This window comes from Trachinotus anak, unplaced genomic scaffold, assembly GCF_046630095.1.
Source record: "Trachinotus anak isolate AG129_WGS33_773 ecotype Australia unplaced genomic scaffold, CSIRO_AGI_Tana_v1 ptg000015l, whole genome shotgun sequence".
Taxonomy (NCBI): domain Eukaryota; kingdom Metazoa; phylum Chordata; class Actinopteri; order Carangiformes; family Carangidae; genus Trachinotus; species Trachinotus anak.
In genome coordinates, this window is record NW_027273866.1 from 3,429,278 (window position 1) to 3,452,467 (window position 23,190).

At 42.8% G+C, this 23,190-nt stretch overlaps 2 protein-coding genes and 1 long non-coding RNA gene across 7 annotated transcripts in view; all 3 read left to right on the forward strand.

Annotated features, from left to right (window-relative positions):
• The first annotated feature begins 890 nt into the window (after positions 1-890).
• On the forward strand, positions 891-17,696 carry aspg (asparaginase homolog (S. cerevisiae)). 5 transcript variants are annotated; one of them, XM_071497694.1, is made up of 18 exons: positions 891-1,399; positions 3,578-3,704; positions 4,162-4,197; positions 6,403-6,514; positions 6,643-6,768; positions 6,850-6,933; positions 7,583-7,709; positions 7,793-7,905; positions 9,006-9,191; positions 9,325-9,438; positions 9,566-9,685; positions 9,945-10,040; positions 10,937-11,100; positions 12,507-12,593; positions 13,119-13,218; positions 13,302-13,367; positions 13,542-13,586; positions 16,459-17,696. In XM_071497694.1, the coding sequence occupies exons 1-18, from the start codon at positions 1,153-1,155 to the stop codon at positions 16,501-16,503; spliced, it is 1,995 nt and encodes a 664-aa protein (XP_071353795.1). In that variant the 5' UTR covers positions 891-1,152; the 3' UTR covers positions 16,504-17,696. The 5 variants fall into 5 exon arrangements, with proteins under 5 accessions (XP_071353795.1, XP_071353797.1, XP_071353796.1 ...); XM_071497697.1 differs by lacking the exon at positions 891-1,399 and adding an exon at positions 1,420-1,563; XM_071497696.1 differs by lacking the exon at positions 13,542-13,586 and having other exon boundaries at positions 892-1,399.
• Positions 17,697-18,212: 516 nt separating this feature from the next.
• LOC139632989 (uncharacterized) lies at positions 18,213-18,989 on the forward strand. The gene is made up of 2 exons (XR_011693662.1): positions 18,213-18,339; positions 18,502-18,989. It is a non-coding gene; the product is annotated as an uncharacterized lncRNA (long non-coding RNA).
• A 2,802-nt stretch (positions 18,990-21,791) lies between these two features.
• Positions 21,792-23,190, forward strand: part of kif26ab (kinesin family member 26Ab) — a 68,486-nt gene continuing 67,087 nt past the window's right edge. Inside the window, exon 1 of the mRNA XM_071497914.1 lies at positions 21,792-22,183. Within this exon, the coding sequence (XP_071354015.1) occupies positions 22,049-22,183 (135 nt within the window). The 5' untranslated portion in view covers positions 21,792-22,048. The remainder of the gene's footprint in view (positions 22,184-23,190) is intronic.

A 23,190-nucleotide genomic window follows, 5' to 3' on the forward strand; every position in this document is an offset into this window, starting at 1 on the left:
AGTCTTGACTCTTGGTTGATGTGTGTTGACGAAGTGCAATATTGCAATAATTAGATGATCTTAAGTGTGTTATTCTATTTGTGTGATGAAGGGTTTGTGCAATTTAGAAATGTCATTCTCTGTTTTCTTTGTATTTTATTTTATTATACTAGTTTATTTCTATTCTTGTTACTTTTTGTATTTATGATTGTATATATTTTTATTATATTATTATATTATAACTGTACGTGTTATTAGGCTTCTAGTGAGCTATGCTGTTAGTGGATAACAAAGCACTTATGGCTTTAGCGAAGTTATTGAAACCATTTCCTGAGAGGTTTTCATTTCACTTTGTGTGATCGATAATGAGTCTATTACTGTTTACCACTTACTGTGAGCACACACGCATGATCAAGACAGAGCAAAATGGAATGTCCCCAAATAACCCTGAGGATTGATAATAAAGACTTTCATACTACTCCAAGCTCTTATTTCTGAGCTTTTATTTTTTCTTAGAATTCCACCTCATAATCAAACTCTTCCTGCGTTAACTTTCTTTGCTCTTTTAATTTTAGTATTTGTCCAGTTTTAATTAGATTCTCATGTACCCCAGTGTGTAGTTGGTAATTAATGTAAACCATGATATAATGGGTGAAGTGATGTTGTACATCTTAAGAAACTGAAGACACCAATGTTAACTTAAACAGACAAGTAGTAAATATTATCCATACCGATTGTCATTCAGAAGGCATCCTCAAAAATCTGCTCTGCTCATTTGGTGCAATGCTGCACTGCTCTCACGTACAGAGGTGCAAACATCTCACTGCGGTGCAGTGAGATGCAGTACAAACTAAAGTTTTGTTGCACTTGAGGCCACGCCCAATCCACTGACGTCACAGTGGATACTGTCCATTGCGTTTCAAGGGCAAAACTCTCGAGGGATGAGAAAGAGCCAAGCAATTTTGGCCCCATCGAAACATAATTAAAACGTTGGTTCCACCCCCGGCTTGCTGCACCACATGATTACCATGGAAGCTGCCTTTCTGTATATAAAGGCAGAGAAACTTCACCGTGTCTCAGGCTGCTGACAGTAACTCAAGACCACCGTGGTTTGAATACTTTGGAGACTCGCTTCCTAAGGGGCAGCACCGGCATACTGACTTGTAAGTCATCATGGCGGAGTCCAGTTTCAATAACCTTACATCCCTTGCCCGGGCTCTGTCAATACCTAAACTAGACCTGCTGGAGGTGAATGATATTTCTCCTACGCGAAATGGTCAGCTGCAGCCGTGCAGAAGGAGAAAGTTATCCAACTGCAACTCGCTCGAGTCCTTAGAGACGGTGTCTTCACCCTCCGCCGAGGCGCAGGTCCTGGTCCTCAACACCGGAGGAACCATCGGGATGACAATCCACGACGACGGTAACTGTGGCTAGCTGCAGTAATTTGTCTGTCTGCGGCAGCTGAAATGTGGCAGCTAGCTAGCACAGCACCCAACTTGCTGTTAGCTGGTTGTTGTGCATGTTGTTGCATCATGTTTCCGTGAGAGTGAGTGTCGGAGTAAAAGCCCTGCGTGTCAACACCATGTGAGTACAGTGCTAAAATAGTCCTGCAAAGAGCTACACAGCTGAAGCAAGCCTTGGTGTACACATAAGCAACCTGTCCTCCTGGACTTCTGAGACAAAGTGTGTGGACAGTTATTTCAGCAACCATCTGAGCCAGCTTATTTATCTTTAATAAAAAATAAAATAAAAAATTTAAAAAAAAAGTATGCCCCCCACCTCCTCCACCTGTAGAGGTGGAGGAGGCCAAAAGCCTGTGCTTCTCCTCCACCTGTAGAGGTGGAGGAGGTAGGGGGCATATGCATACTGTTGATCATATGCAGTTGCCTTGCCCAAGTTGAACAAATTATTCTTAAGCTACAAGGATTCTTAGCAAGGGTATGCAAATGTTTAGCTTTTCTACACCTTAGGGTACACTGCCAGATAGATGAATGGTGATTAGAATGATATTTTTTGTGGCACTTTGGCTTCAAGATTATCAACAACATATGTTCTGGGGTCGTGTGTGGACTTGAGGATAATTAGAGGACTGTCTGTAGGACCCCTGGTTGGGTGGACTGGGGCTCGCCTGCTCTTCCCCCTGCTGTTCCATTCAGTGTATGTTATGAGGCTGCCCTATGGTAATGTGGGGGGGGGGTCCCACCCTGTTTCTTTAAAGGGCAGATTTAAAAAAATCTTTCCATGGCTGTTTAGCCAGTCACGCTGCCTTATACGGAGTGTCGCAGTTGGGGCTGTGGGACACCTCACTTAAACTCCACGTAGAGGCGACGTAAATAAGAGCGAGACCCCCTCCCTTGTAACTGGAATGAAAAAGAAGCACAGGCTTTTGGCCTAACCTGAAATGACTCATCAAATACCCCTCAATAAATATCAAATGGGCAGCCTCACGGCTATCAGCTTTGCCTACTGGAAATGAACACCACACAAATATAAATCCCAGCATGTATTGTTGTGATCACAAGCTACTCCCTCCACCTCTACAGGTGACAGCCAATCACAGTTTGAAAAGCTGTACAGCTGCCCCTCATGATGCAGTCTGGAGCAACATCACAGATTCTCTCAATGAATAACCAGATGTTGACATGAGGTATTGGGCAACATCTGGTGCATGTGGTGAGGCAGGACAATTCAAAGGTCCTATCAGTGCCAGGTACAAGCTAAATCAGGACATCTCTAAGACCATCCATCAGCCTTACACTTTCTGTATTAAATAACACTTTTTATTTACTTTGTAGTACTTCTACAACTTATAAAGGAACATTGTTTTGACAAGTACAATGTAATAAAATGTTATTGTTATTGTAGGCTTGTCTGTGAGTACGGTTAAATGGCCTGGAACTGACACACACTCTTCACATTACTTAAATGTGGATATGTAGGTCTGCTAGCACATTTGCACACACATGATATGTTTAAAGGCCCTGGTGTTATCAGTTTTTAGCCAGGGATGTCAGTCAGTCATGCAGTTTGCCAGTTTAACACTTACGTGCACTGTGAAATATCCTGACAACGGCATGTCATGAAAACATGTTACTCTCAACAAAGTCTTCCAGTCCTTCTGTCATGATTTCTGGCGGTAGCTGTCTTTATTACTTCAGGGCTTATGCTCATGTGGCTCTCAGCTGCCACGAGTTGTCTCTCATCTAAGCTATAGTGCAGAATCTCTGCTGACATTCAGTCAGAGTGCACAGATCCACAGCTTCTCTACAGTTGTGCTGTGGCCACTGTATTCACAGTTCTTCACTCTTTTATTGTAGATTTCAAAACAGTCCCTAGTTCAATAGCTTAAAAATCATTCACTCAGTGTACACAAGAATCAACACATAAATGGTTTTTTCAGCACCTGGAACAATGCAATTTCTTACATTTGCCACTAGGGTTCAGTATGAGACTGGTGTGTGTGTGTGTGGTGGTGTTGTTGTGATGGTAAATTCTTTATTCTCCTCTCCTAAGTCCATAACAGATTGACAGTAATCACACAGAGAACAACCTATGAGCTATTCCCATGACCACTTTTTTCTATTTGTGTAACACACAGTGCTTGCACCAAAAGCCAATGCATTTGTGAAGAGCCTGCGGAAGCTGCCCATCCTCCATGATGAGATGTATGCCCAGCAGACCTGCCTGTATGACTACTACAGATCTGAGAACACCCTGGTCCTGCCGTAAGTGCTCCCAGTATCCCTCCCTGCATCGTCAATATTTTAAAGAACTACTTTAAGTTATGTTCTGCTTTTGTATGGTAGAGTGAAGTGTAAGGTATCAAATTGAAATTCATGTTAATAGACAGCTCATCCCATGTTTGAAAGGAGCTTAACAGGTCTGAATCACATTGATATAGGTATGCACAGACCATTGCAAAGAAAATGAAATCAGAGAGATGCTTGTTGGGCCTTTTTGCAAGGCAGGTGGTGTAGGCTAAATCATTGAACTGATAAACACTGCATCTTATCTTTGAGAGTATTAGTTTATACCCCAGTGTGTAGTTGGTATAATGGTCATCATACAGTGGAAGGTCCATTTCAGATCTGAAAAAGCAGCGACTCAGTGGAAATGACTCACTGTCCTGCAAAGAATAGCAATGGTTTTAATGACTCTAAACTGCTTTTGTTGCTTTACCAGGAAGACAACGTCCCATCATGACCAGCAATTTCACGGGTGCTGTAGTACCAGTAGCATTGTGTGCGCCTTCTCTTTGCTTGAGAGTGACTTCACGCCTCAGCAGTCCTTCAGACCAAATGTTAGGGTGTGCTTGCCTGATGTGGAACGCATGCCCACGTGGCCTTTGGCAATGGGAGAAAATCACCAGGAAGGATACAGGAGGGAGCACAAAGCTCTGTATTGCTAGAAGTATTTTTGTGGCTCTGACTCTGCACTTTCTGCTTGACGTCTCTGTCACCGACAACCCAGCTGCGTTAACGTCCAGCAGAGGGTGTGCTCAGCCGGGATAGCCTTATGTTTTCTGGAGGTTTAGTTAGTGAGTAGCTGCTGTTGGCCTGCTGGTAAAAGCAAGATGAATTTGCTCTGTTGCATGTTCGATTTTGCGTTGTCTTATTGTCTGGTGCGTGTGCTGTGGAGCAGTGAAAGTGGAGCCCCTTGTGACTGGGCCCCCGCCCAATCAACAGTGTCTGCAGGGTTGTCATTAGTGATAGCAGGTTCGCCTCTGCCATAGGTTCACTCAGATTTCCATACCCCATGTTAACTGCTGCTGTGACGGGCGGCTGAGCTGCAGGGTGGAGAGGGATGTATGGTAAAGATAAGGAATCCATACTGCAGATGCTAGTTGACTGGGTTTTAATTTCCTAGAAGTTGAGGCTATATGAGGAGGGTGTGATCTGTTTGTTAGGGTTATAAAACATGATTTCAGATAACTGTTCAGTTTGACACCATGTCCACACAGTCAGCAACTACACAGGCTCACTGTTATTTTATTAACTGCTTGGTAAATATCTTTGATATTAACAATCAGTGAATTCTGACTCATGTTAAACCTTTGCTAACATAATATTAATTTTTCTTTTAATATGACTATGTGAGCATGTTTTTATTAGATGTTCAGCATGAATTAATATTAGGTCATCCTTGAGTTTATACTATCTTATCATCAACTGAAATAGTCTCATATGCGGGTCTAACGGGCATACTGTTGATCATATGCAGTTGCCTTGCCTAAGTTGAACAGGAGGGAATTAGTTTATTGATTTATTGAAAAGCTTTATTCATGTGATGTTCAGAGGCAACGCTACAAGGCCGTTTGCACCCTACCTCCACCCGTTTTCTTCAACACACACACACATGTTCATTATTCTTAAGCTACAAGGATTCTTAGCAAGGGTATGCAAATGTTTAGCTTTTCTACACCTTAGGGTACACTGCCAGATAGATGAATGGTGATTAGAATGATATTTTTTGTGGCACTTTGGCTTCAAGATTATCAACAACATATGTTCTGGGGTCGTGTGTGGACTTGAGGATAATTAGAGGACTGTCTGTAGGACCCCTGGTTGGGTGGACTGGGGCTCGCCTGCTCTTCCCCCTGCTGTTCCATTCAGTGTATATCTCCATGTTATGAGGCTGCCCTATGGTAATGTGGGGGGTGTCCCACCCTGTTTCTTTAAAAGGGAGATTAAAAAGAAAATCTTTCCATGGCTGTTTAGCCAGTCACGCTGCCTTATACGGAGTGTTGCAGTTGGGGCTGTGCCTCACTTAAACTCCACATAGAGGCGACGTAAATAAGAGCAAGACTCCCTCCCTTGTAACTGGAATGAAAAAGAGTTTTACCTGAAATGACTCATCAAATATCCCTCAATGAATATCAAATGGGCAGCCTCACGGCTCTCAGCTTTGCCTACTGGAAATGAACACCACACAAATATAAAGCCCAGCAGAACATCAGTACTTTCATCTTGCAAAAGAAAAATGCCTAATTTTAAAGCACTGCTCTGGCTAACAGTATGCTTACCATGCCCCTCCCACGTATGCTTCTAAAAATGTCTGTGTGTGTCTGAAACAGGTTTTGGCACCCTGCTGCTGAGACAGAAGGCCTGCTAAATAGACTTTGTGTTGCTTCATAAAGTCAGCTTGGTTTTTAGCATTCCCCTATCCTTCTTTAAACTCACGTCTCAAATTCAACCAGAATTTGATCCAGCTTTGTTAAATGAGCACAGTGAATACACATAACCATTTATCACACTGAAGATAACTACCATTCATTTAACCACATGTCCCTAATGCGTTGTGGAGCAAACACCTGCACTTGCACTGACTAAAATCACTGATTTATTGTGGGCTGTTTGTATTTCCTGTGTTTAGTTTTTTTTATATCATGATTGAAACTCATAGATACACTTCTTTATCGTCCAGGTTGAGTAAAGACAATAAGAGGATAATCTACACTGTCCTAGAGTACAACCCTTTGCTGGACTCATCCAATATGACCACAGATGACTGGGGCAGAATTGGAAAGGACATTGAGGTATGTGCTGCTGCATTCATTTCATTGTTAGGTTTTTGACTGACTCTATTTCTAAATAAACACCACATAATTGATGCGTTTGCTGTTGTAAATAGAAATAGCTTTCATTTAGTCTTTTCTGACTCCAGAAAAACTATGAAAAGTATGACGGTTTTGTGATCCTTCACGGCACGGACACCATGGCCTACACAGCCTCTGCCCTGTCCTTCATGTGTGAACACTTGGGCAAACCAATCATTCTTACTGGCGCACAGGTAAGAACAACAACAAAAAATATGTCTGCAGCATTTTAAGGTTGCACTGTTTTCTGAAGATGAGACACTTTGTGTCTTTAGGTGCCTATCTATGAGATGAGGAATGATGGCAGAGGCAACCTGCTGGGGGCGCTGCTGATTGCTGGACAGTTTGTCATTCCTGAGGTGAGGAAATAGAGATGGCTAAATGCTCATGCTCGTGGCATTCTAGTATCAGATAGTTTAACTGAATTTAGCTGCCTCAAAGAAGAAAAGTTAAGAGTGGATGTATTCGGGGATGTGAGTGAGAGATGGAATAACTGAATAATTGTAGTGGCTTTATTTTTGTAAATCCTTCCTTTAATACTGACATATTTGTTGTGTGTTGGGTTGATGAATAAATTATGAACGAATCAACAATTAAATAACAAAGGAAAAGAAGTAATCCTATGATATTATAAACATATACATTTGTAAACAACTTTAGAAAATAGAGCACGATCTACAAAGACAGGTGTGAGCACTTGTCTGATGAGAATGCTTTCTAACGACAGCGAGATGTGTTTCGCAACACTGAACGACAATTATTCAAACAGGAAGAACACTGATAAGTGTTATCTGCAGTATGTCTATGTATGCACCACAGACATGCAGACAAAATGATGTCTGTTGTATGTAATGGGATTTAACTGCATTACAGAAGAGCACTAAGAACAAACTGATATACTTTTAATTGACAGGTCCATGCACACAGGTTTCTTTGTTCTGTGAAAAGGATATAGTTTTTGTTCAGGAGCGGATGTCGTACATTAAATGTGTCCTTTTCTCTGTTCAGGTGTGCCTTTATTTCTACAACAAACTCTACAGAGGGAATCGTGTGACCAAGGTGGATGCTGGTAGTTTCAGTGCATTCTCCTCTCCTAACTTGGCTCCTCTGGCCACTGCTGAAGTGGATATTACAAGTAAGCCAGTGGTATAATGAGCCTGTCTTCATGTCGTAAATAACCCGAGACTGTAAACCAGGTTTCTCCATCTTTCTTCACAGTCAACTGGGACACGGTTTGGAGGGCAAACACCACAGCAAGGTTTCAAGTCAGCACGGAGCTGAACCGGAACGTAGGCCTGCTCAGGCTGTTCCCAGGAATAACTGCTGCCACTGTAAGTCGCTCTTGGAAATGCTGTCATGCAGGTGGTGCAGCCTCTGAACTGGAGCAGAGATATTTATCCTGTCAGTGTCATATTCACCACATGTCCAGAGATTACTTATAGTCCTTGGTGTTTGGTTGATGTGACACCCAAAAGAATAATTAATGGGTAGTTGACTGATATATCACACTTTTGACGACCTACTCCACACAAACAAATTACTCATCACGTACTTGAAATGTACCTATTTAGATGATTCCTCTGCAGAGTGTTAAAACGTTGTTAAAGATGTGTTCTTCAAAGATAACAGACTGCTCAAAACTGCAATAAAACATAGTTAACCCGTCCATTATTTTCCCAGTCATGTAAACTGCCATCAAAGCTCAGCCCAGAGAAAGATGAGAGGGAGTTATGGGCCATGACCAATCACCCTGTAAAGAGGGAGGACTGTCACCGATACTGTAACGTTTAGCTGCACCTCCCCCCTGCAGAGGCTGCTGGGAGAGCGACTTTACTGTCTCAATCTGCTCCCGCTGCCCAGCTCGGCCATCAAGACTTCCTTACAGGCTTTAACTGCATTTATGAGGCACACGTTTTGATTAGGCACCAGGCTCTCGTGTGCCCGCTGTCCCTACCGTATGAGAGCTTCATTGGTAATCTGCGTCAAGCATTTCTTGTCAAACTGCTTATCACATCAAAAAATACTGACTGAACCTGGCACTTTTAATGTCACCTTCTCCCCGCATTTTATGGAAGCTGCCGTGGTCCTGCCAAGTGACTTTATGCTTGCTAACACCTTCAGATTAATTGCTCTCCGTCCTGCCATTTCAGTCATCTGCCGTTGCAGTCATACACCATGGCTAATGATGTGGTATAGGGGCCTCCCAGCGCCAGCCAACCAGTGACTGAGATACTGGTTGCGTAGATGGCACCAGATGGGTTTTTAGGAGAGTGGATGGTTGCATGCAATGGAGTGAAAGGAAAGGGGCTGCAGGAAAAATAACATGGAATACTAATTCCTCAATTTGATTCTGCACAGTTGAGCAGCCAGTTCAGTTAGCCATAAATTGTGGGTGTTTATTACCTGAAACTGTGGTTGTATGTGCGTCCAGGTGAGGGCTTTCCTGCAGCCGCCCATGGAGGGCGTGGTGCTGGAGACCTACGGCAGCGGAAATGCCCCCAATAACCGTCCTGACCTGCTTGAGGAGCTGAAGAAGGCTACTGATGCTGGCGTCATCATCATCAACTGCACCCAGTGTCTGAGAGGGACCGTGTCTACATCATACGCCACTGGCAAGGTAGCTCATGTCACCTTTTAGTCAAACATGACCTCAAATTAAAAAAAATGGAGAGACTGGTCCATTAAGAAGAGACTAAAATCAATGTAGACAGAGGGAATTAATCAGATTACACACTCCCTTGACTTCTCAGGTGTTGATGGATGCAGGGTTAATAGCTGGAGGTGACATGACTCCGGAGGCTGCTCTGTCGAAGCTCTCCTATGTGCTGGCCAAGAAGGAGCTTGATCTAGAAGCCAAGAAAAAGGTCGGTGTCTTTACACATAAATGACATCACTTTCCACACTACAGACAGACGACTCAAAGTGAAACTAACCGATATAAGAGAGGTGAAGCAAAGGCGTGTTTGTGTGTGTGTGTGTGACTCTGTCTAGATGATGAGTGAGAACCTGCGAGGAGAAATGAGAGCCGACCTAGCAGGAGCCAAGCTGTGTCTGAGCGACAGCCGCTTCATCCAGGTCATCGCCAAGTCTCTGAGTATCAGCTGCAAGGAGGTGAGGGCGCCAGCAGCAAGCACCAGCACACGCTGACTACCAAACAGCCACTACGAGTTGTAACAGCCCAGTTCTTGTCATTTCTGCCGAAGTGCTGACAAAGCACCCAATCTGCACCACTTCTGTAATTAGACACATTCCTTAAAAATGTGATGCCTACTCCTTTTTTAAAAAAAAGAAAATGCTGTTCAGTCATTTTATATTCTGACAAGCAGCAGTTTTAAAAAAAAATTTTCATTAAAGTCTGTGCTGTCTCCAGGAGCTGGAAGCCATTCGTGATGCTCTGACTCCTCCACTGGCATGTGCTGCTGCTAAGATTGGAGACATAGAAGCTTTAGAAGCCCTAATAGGAATGGTAAGCAACGCTACAGTCTCTTTTTGATTGTCAAGACAGTAATAACCCTTTCATACACACCCCTTGGGATTATTGGTTGGTAATTATTGGTTTGTTTCAGGCAAAGTGTCTTACAGGAAAATGTCAGCCTTGATTCTCAGCCTGTATTCTCAACAAAAACAGACGCATCAGCCATCAGAGGTCAACATGGCAGATGTTGTGACGCTCAGCTTAGAACTAGAACTTTATGCCAGTACAGTGGCATTTGACCCGGCTTATCTCGATGGTGTTTGGTTTGCAGGGTCAACCTAATGGTTCACTAACAAATTTCCAGGGTCACTCTCTCTCTGTATTAGAGGGGTGTAAAAAAAACACACACAGGCGCACAGCCAAACAAAACAGGAGGCCCGACTGGGCTTGTCCTGGCGGTCACATGCATATGTTTGTATTTGGCTCAACTGTTGTGCAGTCGCTGCTTACATTTCCACACACTTTCTAAAGACAGATTTAAAGCTTTAACTTCACATCCTTGCACTTAGTTAAACACTTAATGAAGCTCAGTGATCTGTGTCTTGTAGGAGAAATGAGCCATTTTCACACCTGCCGTCAACACATTTTTACCTGCTTGTAATAAATTTTACGTACTTCCTCAGTCTTTTGGTTTTCAGCCACAGGTTGTGTCTCCCTGTCAGTATTTACAGCAGCAAGGTAGTGTCACCCATTGTAGTGGTTTGGTTCATTATGTTTATGGACCATCATGGAGGTCTAGGACACAGAGACAAAAGCTCTGTCAGGCTTTGGCTTCACAGATAATACTTATTAGTGGGATGAGGTCATTGTTGGTTTGGTCTTTTCATTTCATTTCCAATTTGTTAATGATAAGGAAAATGTAAGGTTCATGTTTTCCTTTGTCACAGGGCACCAACTTGTGTCTGGGTGACTACGATGGACGCACACCACTACATATTGCTGCCTGTGAGGGCCACCTAAAAGTGGTCGTGTACCTGCTGGGTCAAGGAGCTACAGTCTATGCTAAAGATCGCTATGGGGATACACCCCTATGCAACGCTGTACGCTTCAGGTAAGCCTCGCCTTTTTTGAAACAATAAAGGCTGATGTGTTTGTTTTTATCTTGTCTGTAAAGGTAATAATATCATTCATGAAGCTGCAAACACGACATTTCAAATTCCCCTTTTTGCCATTAACAACCAGTGTTATTCCTCAAAGTGATCTGAGAGTGTCTTGAAAACATGTGGTTAGTAGCTGCTGTTGAGGGGACTTCATTAAATGAGCTGAGGGGTAGGAAATCTGGCTCTGCTGAAATGACAGGAAGGGAGCAGCGGCTGACAGAGGGGGGTCGAAACCAGGGGGGCAACTCATAATGGAGTTTAGAGGCCAGCCAATAATTACAAACAAATTAGGCTAATTGTCATGTGACAATTTAGACAGTGCTTATTTTTACCACAGCTGATTTTTAATTTGTGTCATTCATTGACATTGCTCTAAATGTCTATTGGGAAAAAAGCCGTGTTTAATGTTTCTGTTAAAGTGCTATGTTGAGCCTCGGGGTGGAAACGTTGTGTGTGTCGTGCCAAATGGCTGTTGTCCTATTTGAACGGTTGGCGCTACAAGTGTAGACTTGTTTCCCTCGTGATGGTAGAGGGATGCAGTGAAGCGCTAACACCTGTCATTAAACTTTCCTACAGTAAACCTGGGCTTTCTGCGCCCTTCCTAAATGTATTTAATGAAATGACACTGATAGAACTGGAGTTTTGAGTCGCTACCTTTCTGTCAGTGTCTCTGAAGCACTTGTCACCGACATTAAAGTGAACTACAGCCTGATGTCCATATAAGGAGTGGCAGAGAGCAGAGAGAGCGAAAGGTTTTAAGAACAAATGTGGGGAGTGTCCTCTGAACCAGTCCTACCAGCCTGCTCCCAGTTTCACACATGAGAGATACTGGCTTCTTAACACTACAGGAAGTCTTCTGAGGCCTTTTCATTGATTATTTGGCTTTAGCTCTGCATAGTTCTTCACAATTAAGCATCAAATTGACTTAATGGATAACTCACCTTTACACCTACTCTCATTCATAGGCTCAGCAGCTCAGTGGTGAACCATTTAAGGCCTTTGTTTTGTTGTTTATTCTTGTCATTGCAAATGGCACTGCTGGTGACTCCTGTGTGGGTGGTTCATTGTTGGCGATAAGGAACTTGTCCTTACATGCCGAACTGAAACCATTGCCACACTGTACTCTGTCAATGAAAGTCAAAAAAGTGAAAAGTTCAATATTGACGGCATTAAATTGAAATTAAAAATGAAAACAACATTATATCTAAGTTATGTTTCCTAACAGTTCCTTATACAGATTATCAGGTGATTATTTCAGTTTTGGCTGATTTTACCTGGGTGATATACTAATAGTATGTATTAAATATACAGCAATTATCGTATCCCCTCATTGCGCATCTTATCCAAATTAACTCAGGCACAAGGAAATCGTGAAGCTGCTGAGAAAGACCGGGGCTCACTTCTCCAGGGACAAGTTGGAGGAAGCAGGAACAGAACTGTGCAGGTGAGACAAACGCAAAGCATGTCTTCAAACAATTGCCCACATATACAGTCACAATTTTCCTGGTTGCTCAGCCATGCACAGTGACCCATCCTACATAGCTGACACAGGTACAACCAGTTGTCCCACTGTTACACAAACTGTAGGAATGCTACCTGGCAGCATAGTTTTGAATCTGCTCTGCATCTCCAGTGTCGGCAAGTACATGACACTGGCCGGCCCCTGTTATTTATCTCCCCGAGACACTCATCAGGTTTTGTTGAGACTGTTCCAATTGAGAGTTTCAGAAACACGCCTTTTGTAAGGCGCAAGAAGTATGGCAGGTGTCACTTTCAAGATAAAACCTAAACATCGTTGAGTCACGAAGCCCAGCATTAGTGATTTCTTCCCTGGATGTGCTGGCCCACTTTCTGAAAAGTCTCTTCACACAACCTGTCCTTCACCCAGTGTCGATTTGCTTGTGTTAATAATGCTGATTATAGGAAACAGAGCCCTTTTCTGTAATAACTATCATTTCCTGTGTGTCAGCCTGGCAGCCAGCGGTGACTTGGAGGGCCTGGAAATCTGGAGGCTTGCCGGAGCAGACCTGAATACACAAGGCTATGATGGACAGACAGCAATTCAAGTGGTGGGTTCTGGGGAGACGTATTCCACTTCAGTCACACTTTTAAATTCCTAAAGTAAAACCTATTTGTCCTTCACCTGTCACAGGCTGAGGCTGTCGGCAAAAAAGAAGTAGTGGCATTTTTAGACCAGCTCATGAGCAAAAAAACCAAGGTAACCACTGTTTTCCAATCCAGCTGCTTTTTATCTCTCATTTCTTATTTTAATCTCTTATTTCTTTCATACCAAGCAAGTACAGCTTCAACTGAATATGCATGCTAGTGTAACACTCGGATGGGTACAATTCTCTGTCTATAATCGCCTCTTAATTTCATGTTTGTCTTTCAGACAGTATTTGGTGAATTTAATGAATATTATGATGATGATGATGAGGTAAATAAGATGTAGCCACTGTGTGTGTCTCCCGATTTGGGTGCTTCCTATCCTGAGCATGAAATCCCCTGTAGCATGGCTGCTTTGGCTCCTCTTTCTCTCTGTGTACATCACCCTGTGCCTATGATCCATCCATTCATTTTATAAATGTTTATCCTGGTCAGAGTTGTGGATTTGTGGGTTGTCATGTATACCCCTGGACCCTGAGTCATCTCGTCAATATTTCATTTCACATAAAACATAAACAATTCACAGTAAAATGCATTAAAAGATAGATTCATGTTTTTTCACCTCTGTCTTAAAACAATGCTGACATTCAGCTGTGGGCACTGAATGAGTTCTTATTTGTTGTAATTATTCCCTTTCTCCCTACTGCTTGTGAAAATATCCTTTTTGAGTGTGATGTTGATGGAAGTGAAGGAGGGTAAAGTTCACAGTCCTTGTTCTCTAAGTTAATGTGAGAAATGTAAGGTAGCAGCATTTCAGGCGGGTATCCTCCAAAGCTTTTTGGTACGGAAGTGCCTGCTGCAGCTTCATGTTGTGGAGGCTGCAGGTGAAGTTGAGAAGTCAAGAATTTTGTCCCTCATCTCTTATATTGAAATTACTTTATAAAGGGGTTTCTTCAAATCAAGTATGGAGAGGTGGAATAATTACAGTGACCATGAACTTTCAAGGTGCACATTGTGCAGAAGAGGATTTTTTTTAGAATTCTGACTTTAAACTTTAAAAAAAAAAAAAAAAAAAAATCACATGGCCCTAATCTTCCTTTGTAATTCTGGTATGTGAGCATTATATTAGGATACACAGAGTGAGAGAAAAAAAATAGGTTCTTTAAAAAAAATCATTTCTAAAATGAAGTGAGATTAAAACAAAGCCCATGTGACAGTAAAAACAAACACTGGCTTATAAAAGTGTGTTTTGAGTCGCGCTAGTTTTGACAAGCAGTCATTACTTTTGAATTTGACCTGAGCGTGTCTCAGATCTTTTCTGTTTTTCATCGGATATACAGTGCATCCGGAAAGTATTCACAGCGCTTCACTTTTTCCACATTTTGTTATGGTACAGCCTTATTCCGAAGTGGATTAAATTCATTTTTTACTTCAAAATTCTACACACAATATCCCATAATGACAAAGTGAAAAAAGTTTGCTTGAAATTTTTGCAAATATATTAATAAAAAAAAACCCAAAAAATCACATATACATAAGTATTCACAGCCTTTGCCATGACACTCAAAATTGAGCTCATATGCATCCTGTTTCCGCTGATCATCCTTCAGATGTTTCTACAACTTGATTGGAGTCCACCTGTGGTCAGTTCAGTTGATTGGACATGATTTGGAAAGGCACACACCCGTCTATATAAGGTCCCATAGTTGACAGTACATGTCAGAGCAAAACCAAGCAATGAAGTCCAAGGAATCGTCTGTAGACCTCCGAGACAGGATTGTATCGAGGCACAGATCTGGGGAAGGGTACAGAAAAATTTCTGCAGCATTGAAGGTCCCAATGAGCACAGTGGCCTCCATCATCTGTAAATGGAAGAAGTTTGGAAACACCAGGACTCTTCCCAGAGCTGGCTGCCCGGCCAATCTGAGCGATCGGGGCAGAAGGGCCTTAGTCAGGGAGGTGACCAAGAACTCCATGGTCACTCTGACAGTGCTCCAGCGTTGCTCTGTGGAGAGAGGAGAACCTTCCAGAAGGACAATCATTTCTGTAGCACTCCACCAATCAGGCCTGTATGGTAGAGTGGCCAGACGGAAGCCACTCCTCAGTAAAAGGCAAATGACAGCCTGCCTGGAGTTTGCCAAAAGGCACCTGAAGGACTCTCAGACCATGAGAAAGAAAATTCTCTGGTCTGATGAAACAAAGATTGAACTCTTTGGCCTGAATGCCAAGCGTCATGTCTGGAGGAAACCAGGCACCGCTCATCACCTGGCCAGTACCATCCCTACAGTGAAGCACGGTGGAGGCAGCATCATGCTGTGGGGATGTTTTTCGGCAGCAGGAACTGGGAGACGAATGAGGGTCGAGGGAAAGATGAATGCAGCAATGTACAGAAACATCCTGATAACCTGCTCCAGAGCGCTCTCAACCTCGGACTGGGGCGGAGGTTCATCTTCCAACAGGTCAACAACCCTAAGCACACAGCCAAGATAACAAAGGAGTGGCTTCGGGACAACTCTGTGAATGTCCTTGAGTGGCCTAGCCAGAGCCCAGACTTGAACCCGATGGAGCATCTCTGGAGAGATCTGAAAATGGCTGTGCACCGACGCTCCCCATCCAACCTGATGGAGCTTGATAGGTTCTGCAAAGAGGAATGTGAGAAACTGCCCAAACGTAGGTGTGCCAAGCTCGTAGCATCATACTCAAAAAGACTTGAGGCTGTAATTGCTGCCAAAGGTGCTTCAACAAAGTATTGAGCAAAGGCTGTGAATATTTATGTACATGTTATATTTTTATTTTTAATAAATTTGCAGAAGTTTTAAGCTTTTTTCACTTTGTCATTATGGGGTATTGTGTGTAGAATTTTGAAGTAAAAATGAATTTAATCCACTTTGGAATAAGGCTGTAACATTACAAAATGTGGAAAAAGTGAAGCGCTGTGAGTACTTTCCGGATGCACAGTATGTTGGATAAAATCTGATCACGATTAATGCCTGCCCACAAATGCCTCTGAATGCTACGTCTGTGCAGCTGGCTTCAGTCTTGACTGACCTGTGTGTGTGTGTGTGTGTGTGTGTGTGTGTGTGTGTGTGTGTGTGTGTGTGTGTGTGTCTTTGTGCTTGTGTGTGCACACTGGTAGTCAAGAGTGCTCCCCATCTCCCCTCCCCAGTGCTCCGTAATAATCCCGTCTCTTTTCGTCTCTGCAGCAGAGCGGAGCGATTGATTCCCCTGCCAGTCCGTCCGAACCGTGAGCTGACGCAACAGGAATCGCCGTCTGTTTGCTGCCACTTCGTCCCAGACCGTCCTCTACACGCCTTCCACTGTCCTGTTGAATTTTACTCTACTGTAACTGTGGCTATTATCTGCACAAAGCTTATATTTACATGTCGTCTAAAGCAATCACTGCTTGCAGTCTTTCCCTCCAAACCCATGAAAGCACAACATTTTGTAACCAGTGCATTGTATCCAGAAGGGCTAGATATATGTAATTGTATCTGTTCATCTGTTGCACAGTAGCCTCTGTATGAGGAAACATATCATCATTGATTTAATCAAATGGTTTTATTACCATGTATGAACAACTGAGTCAGTTATTGTGATTTCTAGTCAGGGAATTAAGGGTGAACTTCACCCAAGCTGGTTTAACATGGTGAGTGCTGAAACCTTCCATTACTCCTTGAACTGTGAAGGATGATGGATAAGGGTTATTTTATTTATTTATTTTTTTAATAGCAAAAGAGTTAAGAACTCTTGAGTAGTGTACATTACTTTGTAAAGTAGTGTCTCTTTCTATTACAATGTATTCATACTACCTGGAAGTGAAAGATACATTCACAGATTTTATTTTTATGCTTATTTTTATAGTGAGATGCTGGAAAGTATCATGTAAACTAGTGAAAATAAGGTTGTCTTTTTACTATCTGGAATGTCATCCAACTGTGGCACTTGCCCACCTCAGTTTAAAATATACCTGAAGCTGAGATTTCCATTTGCTTCTGCTCAAACAGGTATTACAAAAGCCTGCAGTTACCTTACACACTCATCCAGCCTGTTTCTTGTGCTAATTGTCGAGCTGGAAGAGTGGCATATCTCACTTTGAAATGTAAAGGGGAAATCCAGTCTGTGCGCCAAATAAAACTGCCACAGTTTCTGTGTTTATCGTGTATTTTGTCGTCTATATTCTTTGCATCCGTGATCACAAACAAATGACTTGTTGCGTTTTCTTTGTTATCTTTGTTGTGCAATGAGTAAATGGTGTTAATGGTGTTTTCACACTTTAATGTTATCAGCTGTGACTTTAAAGTGCAAATGCATGTTAATCGCTTTAAATGTATCCTGTCATTTTCAGTGCTGTTATTGTCTCGCTGTTGTAGTTTAAAAAAGTGTCAGACGGCTGTGTGTTTCCTCCTGTGGAAAGAGCAACAAATAAATCTCTTGATTCAAAGCTCTGTCTCCTGTGATGGCTGCTGCGCTGCACCAAACCCTGAAACACACATGAAACTACACACACACACAGCTCCTGGCTGAAGATTCCCAAGCAATTTCCGACTTGACATGGTTTTCTGTATGAATTAGTGCACGTCTACCCAATTGTTGGAGGTGATTTCTGTTAATGTGCAGAGTTCTTTTGTGTCCTCTACAGAAATGTGTTCTGAATAATAATGTGATTCATCGCGGCTGCATCAGGCCTCTAGGAGAAATACATTAAACCCAAACTGTAGCTTGTCGAACACCCTTCCGTGTGAGCTCCTGTTATCTGACTGAGATAAATTAGAGTTTCAATCAGAAATCAGAAAAACTTAAAAGATAAAGGTGACAAAATTCCTTATGTCCATGTGACTTCTCAGCCTGCAGTGGCTGGTATTTGCTATCTCTGTCTTGAGGGCGGCTGCCCCTTCCTGCTCGTTGCTGGTGGAACCCAGCTCATCCGGTTGAACCAGCATGGGTTTCATTCCTTCCTGAATGAGAGGCTTGTATGAACCTAGCCCCAAAACACTATATAAGAGCTGTAAGACCGCAGTCACTCAGTCTGAGCAGGGATGAGACCAAGGAAACACCATCGCAAGGAAAGAAGTCACCTTCTACAGGTGAGCACTCGGACGCAGAGCTTTGCGGCTGAAGCCTCTACGTGTTTTTGTGGATTTATTCTGTAGCAAGTAGGGCCTTCAACCTGCTGTAGTGATGTGTATACTTGTGTCATAACCAACAGATGATCTCCGAAACTAATTTTAGCTACTGTTTTTCTTTAGTTCTTGGAATCAACAGTTTAGAGGACGGACTTCACCCTGAGGAAGTGCGTAGTCTCTCTGATTAAGTGGTTCTCAACAGTTCAACAGTTCTTTGAGAAAATTGTGAAATGTTTAGGACCACTTGACCAGTCAGATGAATGCTGCCAACTTTGGAACATGCTGCGTTTGAATGGATCTGTAAAAACGGCAACCATCTCAGAGGGCCCGACTTTTGATGGTTTTACAACTGTGTGATTTCGTCTGCTCTTCTGCTTCCTTAATGTCTCTCTTTGTCTCCTTCTCTCATTGTGCCCCCTTGTGTTACAATGACAACTGCAGTCCAGGAACTGTGGGGGGCTGTAAAAAATCATCAGGCTTCAGTAATTTCATTCTGCTGGCATACATACAATTTTTTTTTAATAGCCCTGCTGATGCAGTAACGCCGTCTTTTTCTCTGTTTCCCTGTTGCTACTATTCAGAGGTACTGATTAAAACAAGTCAATAAAGAATCATTTGTCTCTGTTGAGTCTGTGTGGGCTGATGGAGTCTGCAGGGAGGGTTGCTGTCCAAAGTCCTGAAGTTTGCTGCTAAGGTAAATATCTCAAAATCACTGCGTCCGCTCTCATTTTACATCCAAACTAGAGTTGATTTTTTATTTTTATTTTGGAAATGTAGGAAAGTAATCAGACATGGGTCACCTACTTCTGCTTTCAGCCTGATTTACGACAAATATTTTGCTCTCTTATTCTCTGCATACATTGATTAAGGCATTCCCAGCGAGTAAGTCCAACTTTAAACTCCTTAACTGAATTCTGCACACACAAGTTTACATTCGGGAGGAGCTTGATGTGGGAAAACGTGACCTAAAGACTCACAATCTGACACAACTCTGGCAAGAAAATCCAAATGCCTTATTTTTCCCAAGGAATAGGCTACTTTATATTGCATAAATCATTCATGAAAGCACTGTGCACCGATTATTCCCCCTCTCCTTTTCAGACAGCACCCCCCCCCCCCTCTCCATTCTCCCCTCTTTGATCTCCTCCAATGCGCCAAGAATTATCAATATTTGCTAAACGCTTCTCACAAAGCCTGTCCGTGCACCGGGGGAAGCTGCAGAGGTCTCCCGGGCAGGGGATAAGACACAGGAGGAGCATTAATGAGATGCTCAGAGCGATTTCCCTGTTCGTGCGCAAGGGCAGCAGATGTAGCAGCACTCGGGTCTCCCAGGGGGGAACCCGGTCCTCCGGGGGGGGGACACCCATCACCCAGACCTCCTCCAGCGGGGAGAGCCGGGTGACGGACGTGGTAAATCATCTTTACTGTGGATTGTGATTATCGGCCCACTGACAACCCCTGCCTCCACCCTACCTCAAAAAACTAACCCTGCGTGTGAGGGCGGAGGGCGTGGTGAGTGGAGTGGTTTGTGAGGCGTTTGTGGGATCAAAAATAATTTATTCATGTCTAGAATATTTATTATTTACCTCCCCTCTGCTCAGCTGTCAAAGCATCATTGTTGGCTCAGAGTCTAAATCTTGATTTTTATTTTTATTTTTCTCTGACCTCCTAAAAAAAAAACAAAAAACAAACTCCCAACCTAAACTTTTCTGTCTGTTCCAAGGACCTGCAACTGTAAAGTTTAGAAACACCATCTCCTTCGATATATTACATAATCTCCACCTGAGCATGCATCTACATTCAGATCAGTTTCTTTTTGGCAGCCACCTGGAGGGGACCAGCTGAATGAACCAGCAGTGTCAGCCCTAAATATAATCTCCTTGCAGCTAAACCACTGTTTGTTCAGTTAAAGGGTCACATTGAGCTCAGTTTACTGATGATGTCACAGTGATGTCATTAAGGTTATCTCACCTTGAACTTAGAAACTATCCATTTTTAACAGAAAACCCATCTTTCAAACAAACTGTTTGAAAGATGTGGTTACCCGTGAAGCAGGGAAGGGCTAATGAAGCATTCCACCCCTTTGCATCATGGGAAATGTAGGATCCAATGTTTTTGGAGTTTAAGCTAACTATAGAGTAAACGTCAGGATACACTCTGCTGCTTTTATTTTGATCTTTTTTTTTTCTAGTTTCTTAAGGCAGTGCAACACTAAATCCCAGGAATATCACTTTAATCCAAAAACCACTGAACTAGACTCTGATTCATGCAGTTTCTGTTTGAGCTGTCACATTAAAAATTGGATTCATTTCCAACTGTGAAACATGAAAACTTGCCCGTATCTCAGTGAAATCACAACGGGTGCCATCACACTGTCCCACTGTTCACAGTCTGTGGATGACATCATCACTACGGTCTGTCTCTGCTGCTCAGCTCCAGTAGAAACAGGCTCCAATTCCAATAAATTAAAACTGAGCTGACAAACTGCTCTGTTGAGTCCATTTTAGACACATATTTCCCACTGAAACATAGTGTCAGCAATGTTCATACTTTTCTTTAACACTCCTCAGTCAGACTTATTACATCAATATCATGGCTTCCCTGAACTACATGCAACTACCTACTGGTGGCAATTCAATCTATGGGATAATTACCCTCAGCCTGCTGGAAATAGTGAAGGCTATTCATTGAATGGCCTGAATACTGAATGTGACACAGCAGTTGCATTATTCAGCAGTTGAGCCACAAACACCTTCAACGATGGAGTTGCTCAGAAGTCACATGAAGGATTTTACTTCATGTGTTGGCTGATTATTTCAAGGCAAATTGTGTTTGATTTGGTTTGTATATAGCCTGTAATAAAGTCTCTTAAAATCAATCAACATTTCTTTTCATCATCACAGTAAAGTAAATTAGTCACCAAGTGTCTCATATTTGGGATTGTGTGAAAAACTATAAATGGGCTCCATCCTGCGGGAATATTATATAGGAGGCAGAAATACCATAAAGTACGCTATGATGAGGTCATTACTGTGTGCACTGACACACTGTATGTCTCTACATGAATATTATAGGAACATCACAAGGAACCATCGTTAGGGGTTATTTCCAGGACTGTCACCGTGTTTTACATCTTTGCGTGGGGGCTGTCGATGATGCGCCAGCGAATCGGGTGGGAGAGCAGGTCATCACTGTCTGACAGGGGTACTGAGAGCGAGAGAGAGAGAGAGAGAGAGAGAGAGAGAGGATGACTGAGTGAGTGATTGAGAGAGAGGGAGAGAGAGAGAGAGAGAGAGAGAGAGAGGGGAGTGAGAGGCTGGGGAACAGAGAGCAGCAGATGCACAAGGTGCTCCCTCGCTCTCAGACCTGCAGCAGCGCTCACAGATCAGCCATGACCTGCCCCAGGATGGCTGCAGAAGTGTTTCAGCGGATGTGAAGCCTTTTGCACGCCGGATGGATTGCACTGCTTTCTTGTTTTCTCGGACTACTGGAAATGTGAGAGGCTATTTTACGCACATGTGCGAGCGCTCACTGTGAATCACTGGATGTCCGGATTAAAAAACCTTGTGGCTCTTTTTGGAGGGTATGAGAGATATGAATTAGATGGATATCCAAATCAAATAGGTTTCCTGTGGAGTGGAATATTTTCTAGGCTACACTTGCAGCCCACATGGCTTTACCAAACTCACCGGGGTCTCCCGGAGCTGGGAAGCCCAACCCCAGCGTCATAGACCTGGGGACAATCTTCGTTGACTCCGACATCATATTTGGATTTACAAGTCACCTGCTGAAGAGAAAAACAAAGGTAACAGTATCCCGAAGGAATGATTGTGACACATTATCTCAAGAATGATCTCATTGAATCTAAAATAAGTGGGAAGCAGTGATGAGCCCGACAAATGATGCGCGTATGAAGGCTCCTGTCTCTTATTCAGGACCCTGAACAGCACCGCGATCTCCCCCCTGATCTGAAACTTCATCCCTTCTCCTCACTTATCGTTAGTTTGTCTCACTCAACATTCTGCAACATTTTGAAGCAAATAAAACTATCTTAACTTTTTTTTTTTTTTTTTTCTTAAACGTTTGTTGAGCTTCGATCAAGTGGCCAAAATACAGAGGTTTGACAGTAATTAGAAGCTGCTTTAAATGGGACTGATTATAGATTATGGAAATACTTGTGGACTATTTGAAGATTTAGACCAATTGTGATCTTGTTCCCCCCCCCGTTTCTTAACACATAGCCTGTCTTTGCGTGTCCTGAAACGATCCTTTCTCAGCCTCAATTTTTTTTTTTTCCCAGCCCAATGCGAAACCTGCTTGAAATGACAATAAAAATGTATTTTTGACCGTGTATCCTTTTCAAATCACTTAGAAACACCATGGAGCCAAAATAAATAAATAAATAAATAAATAAATAAATAAATAAATAAATAAACACAATTTGGAATAAGTTGTACGCCTACAACCAGGAGACAAAAGACGTGTGTGTTTTCTGAGTGGGTCGTTTGAGGGCAGGAAAGAGAGAAACCGTCTGTGGAGCCGAGAGCAGCAGCGCATGTGGCCACCGTCGCTTACATCACCCGCATGAAATATTCAAAGTTTGCCAATGAAATATTTAACCTTAGTACCCGAGACCCTGCCAGTCTGAGAGACGCTGCTCTGCGTCTGCGCCGGAGGATGGCGCCAGAGTTACACCAACAACACGCAGAGGCAGCCCGGCGCCTGCGAGGAGAGGCAACAGTTGCTGGTGCGCAACTACTCTATTCTATTCTATTCTATTCTAGTCTATTCTATTCTATTCTATTCTATAAA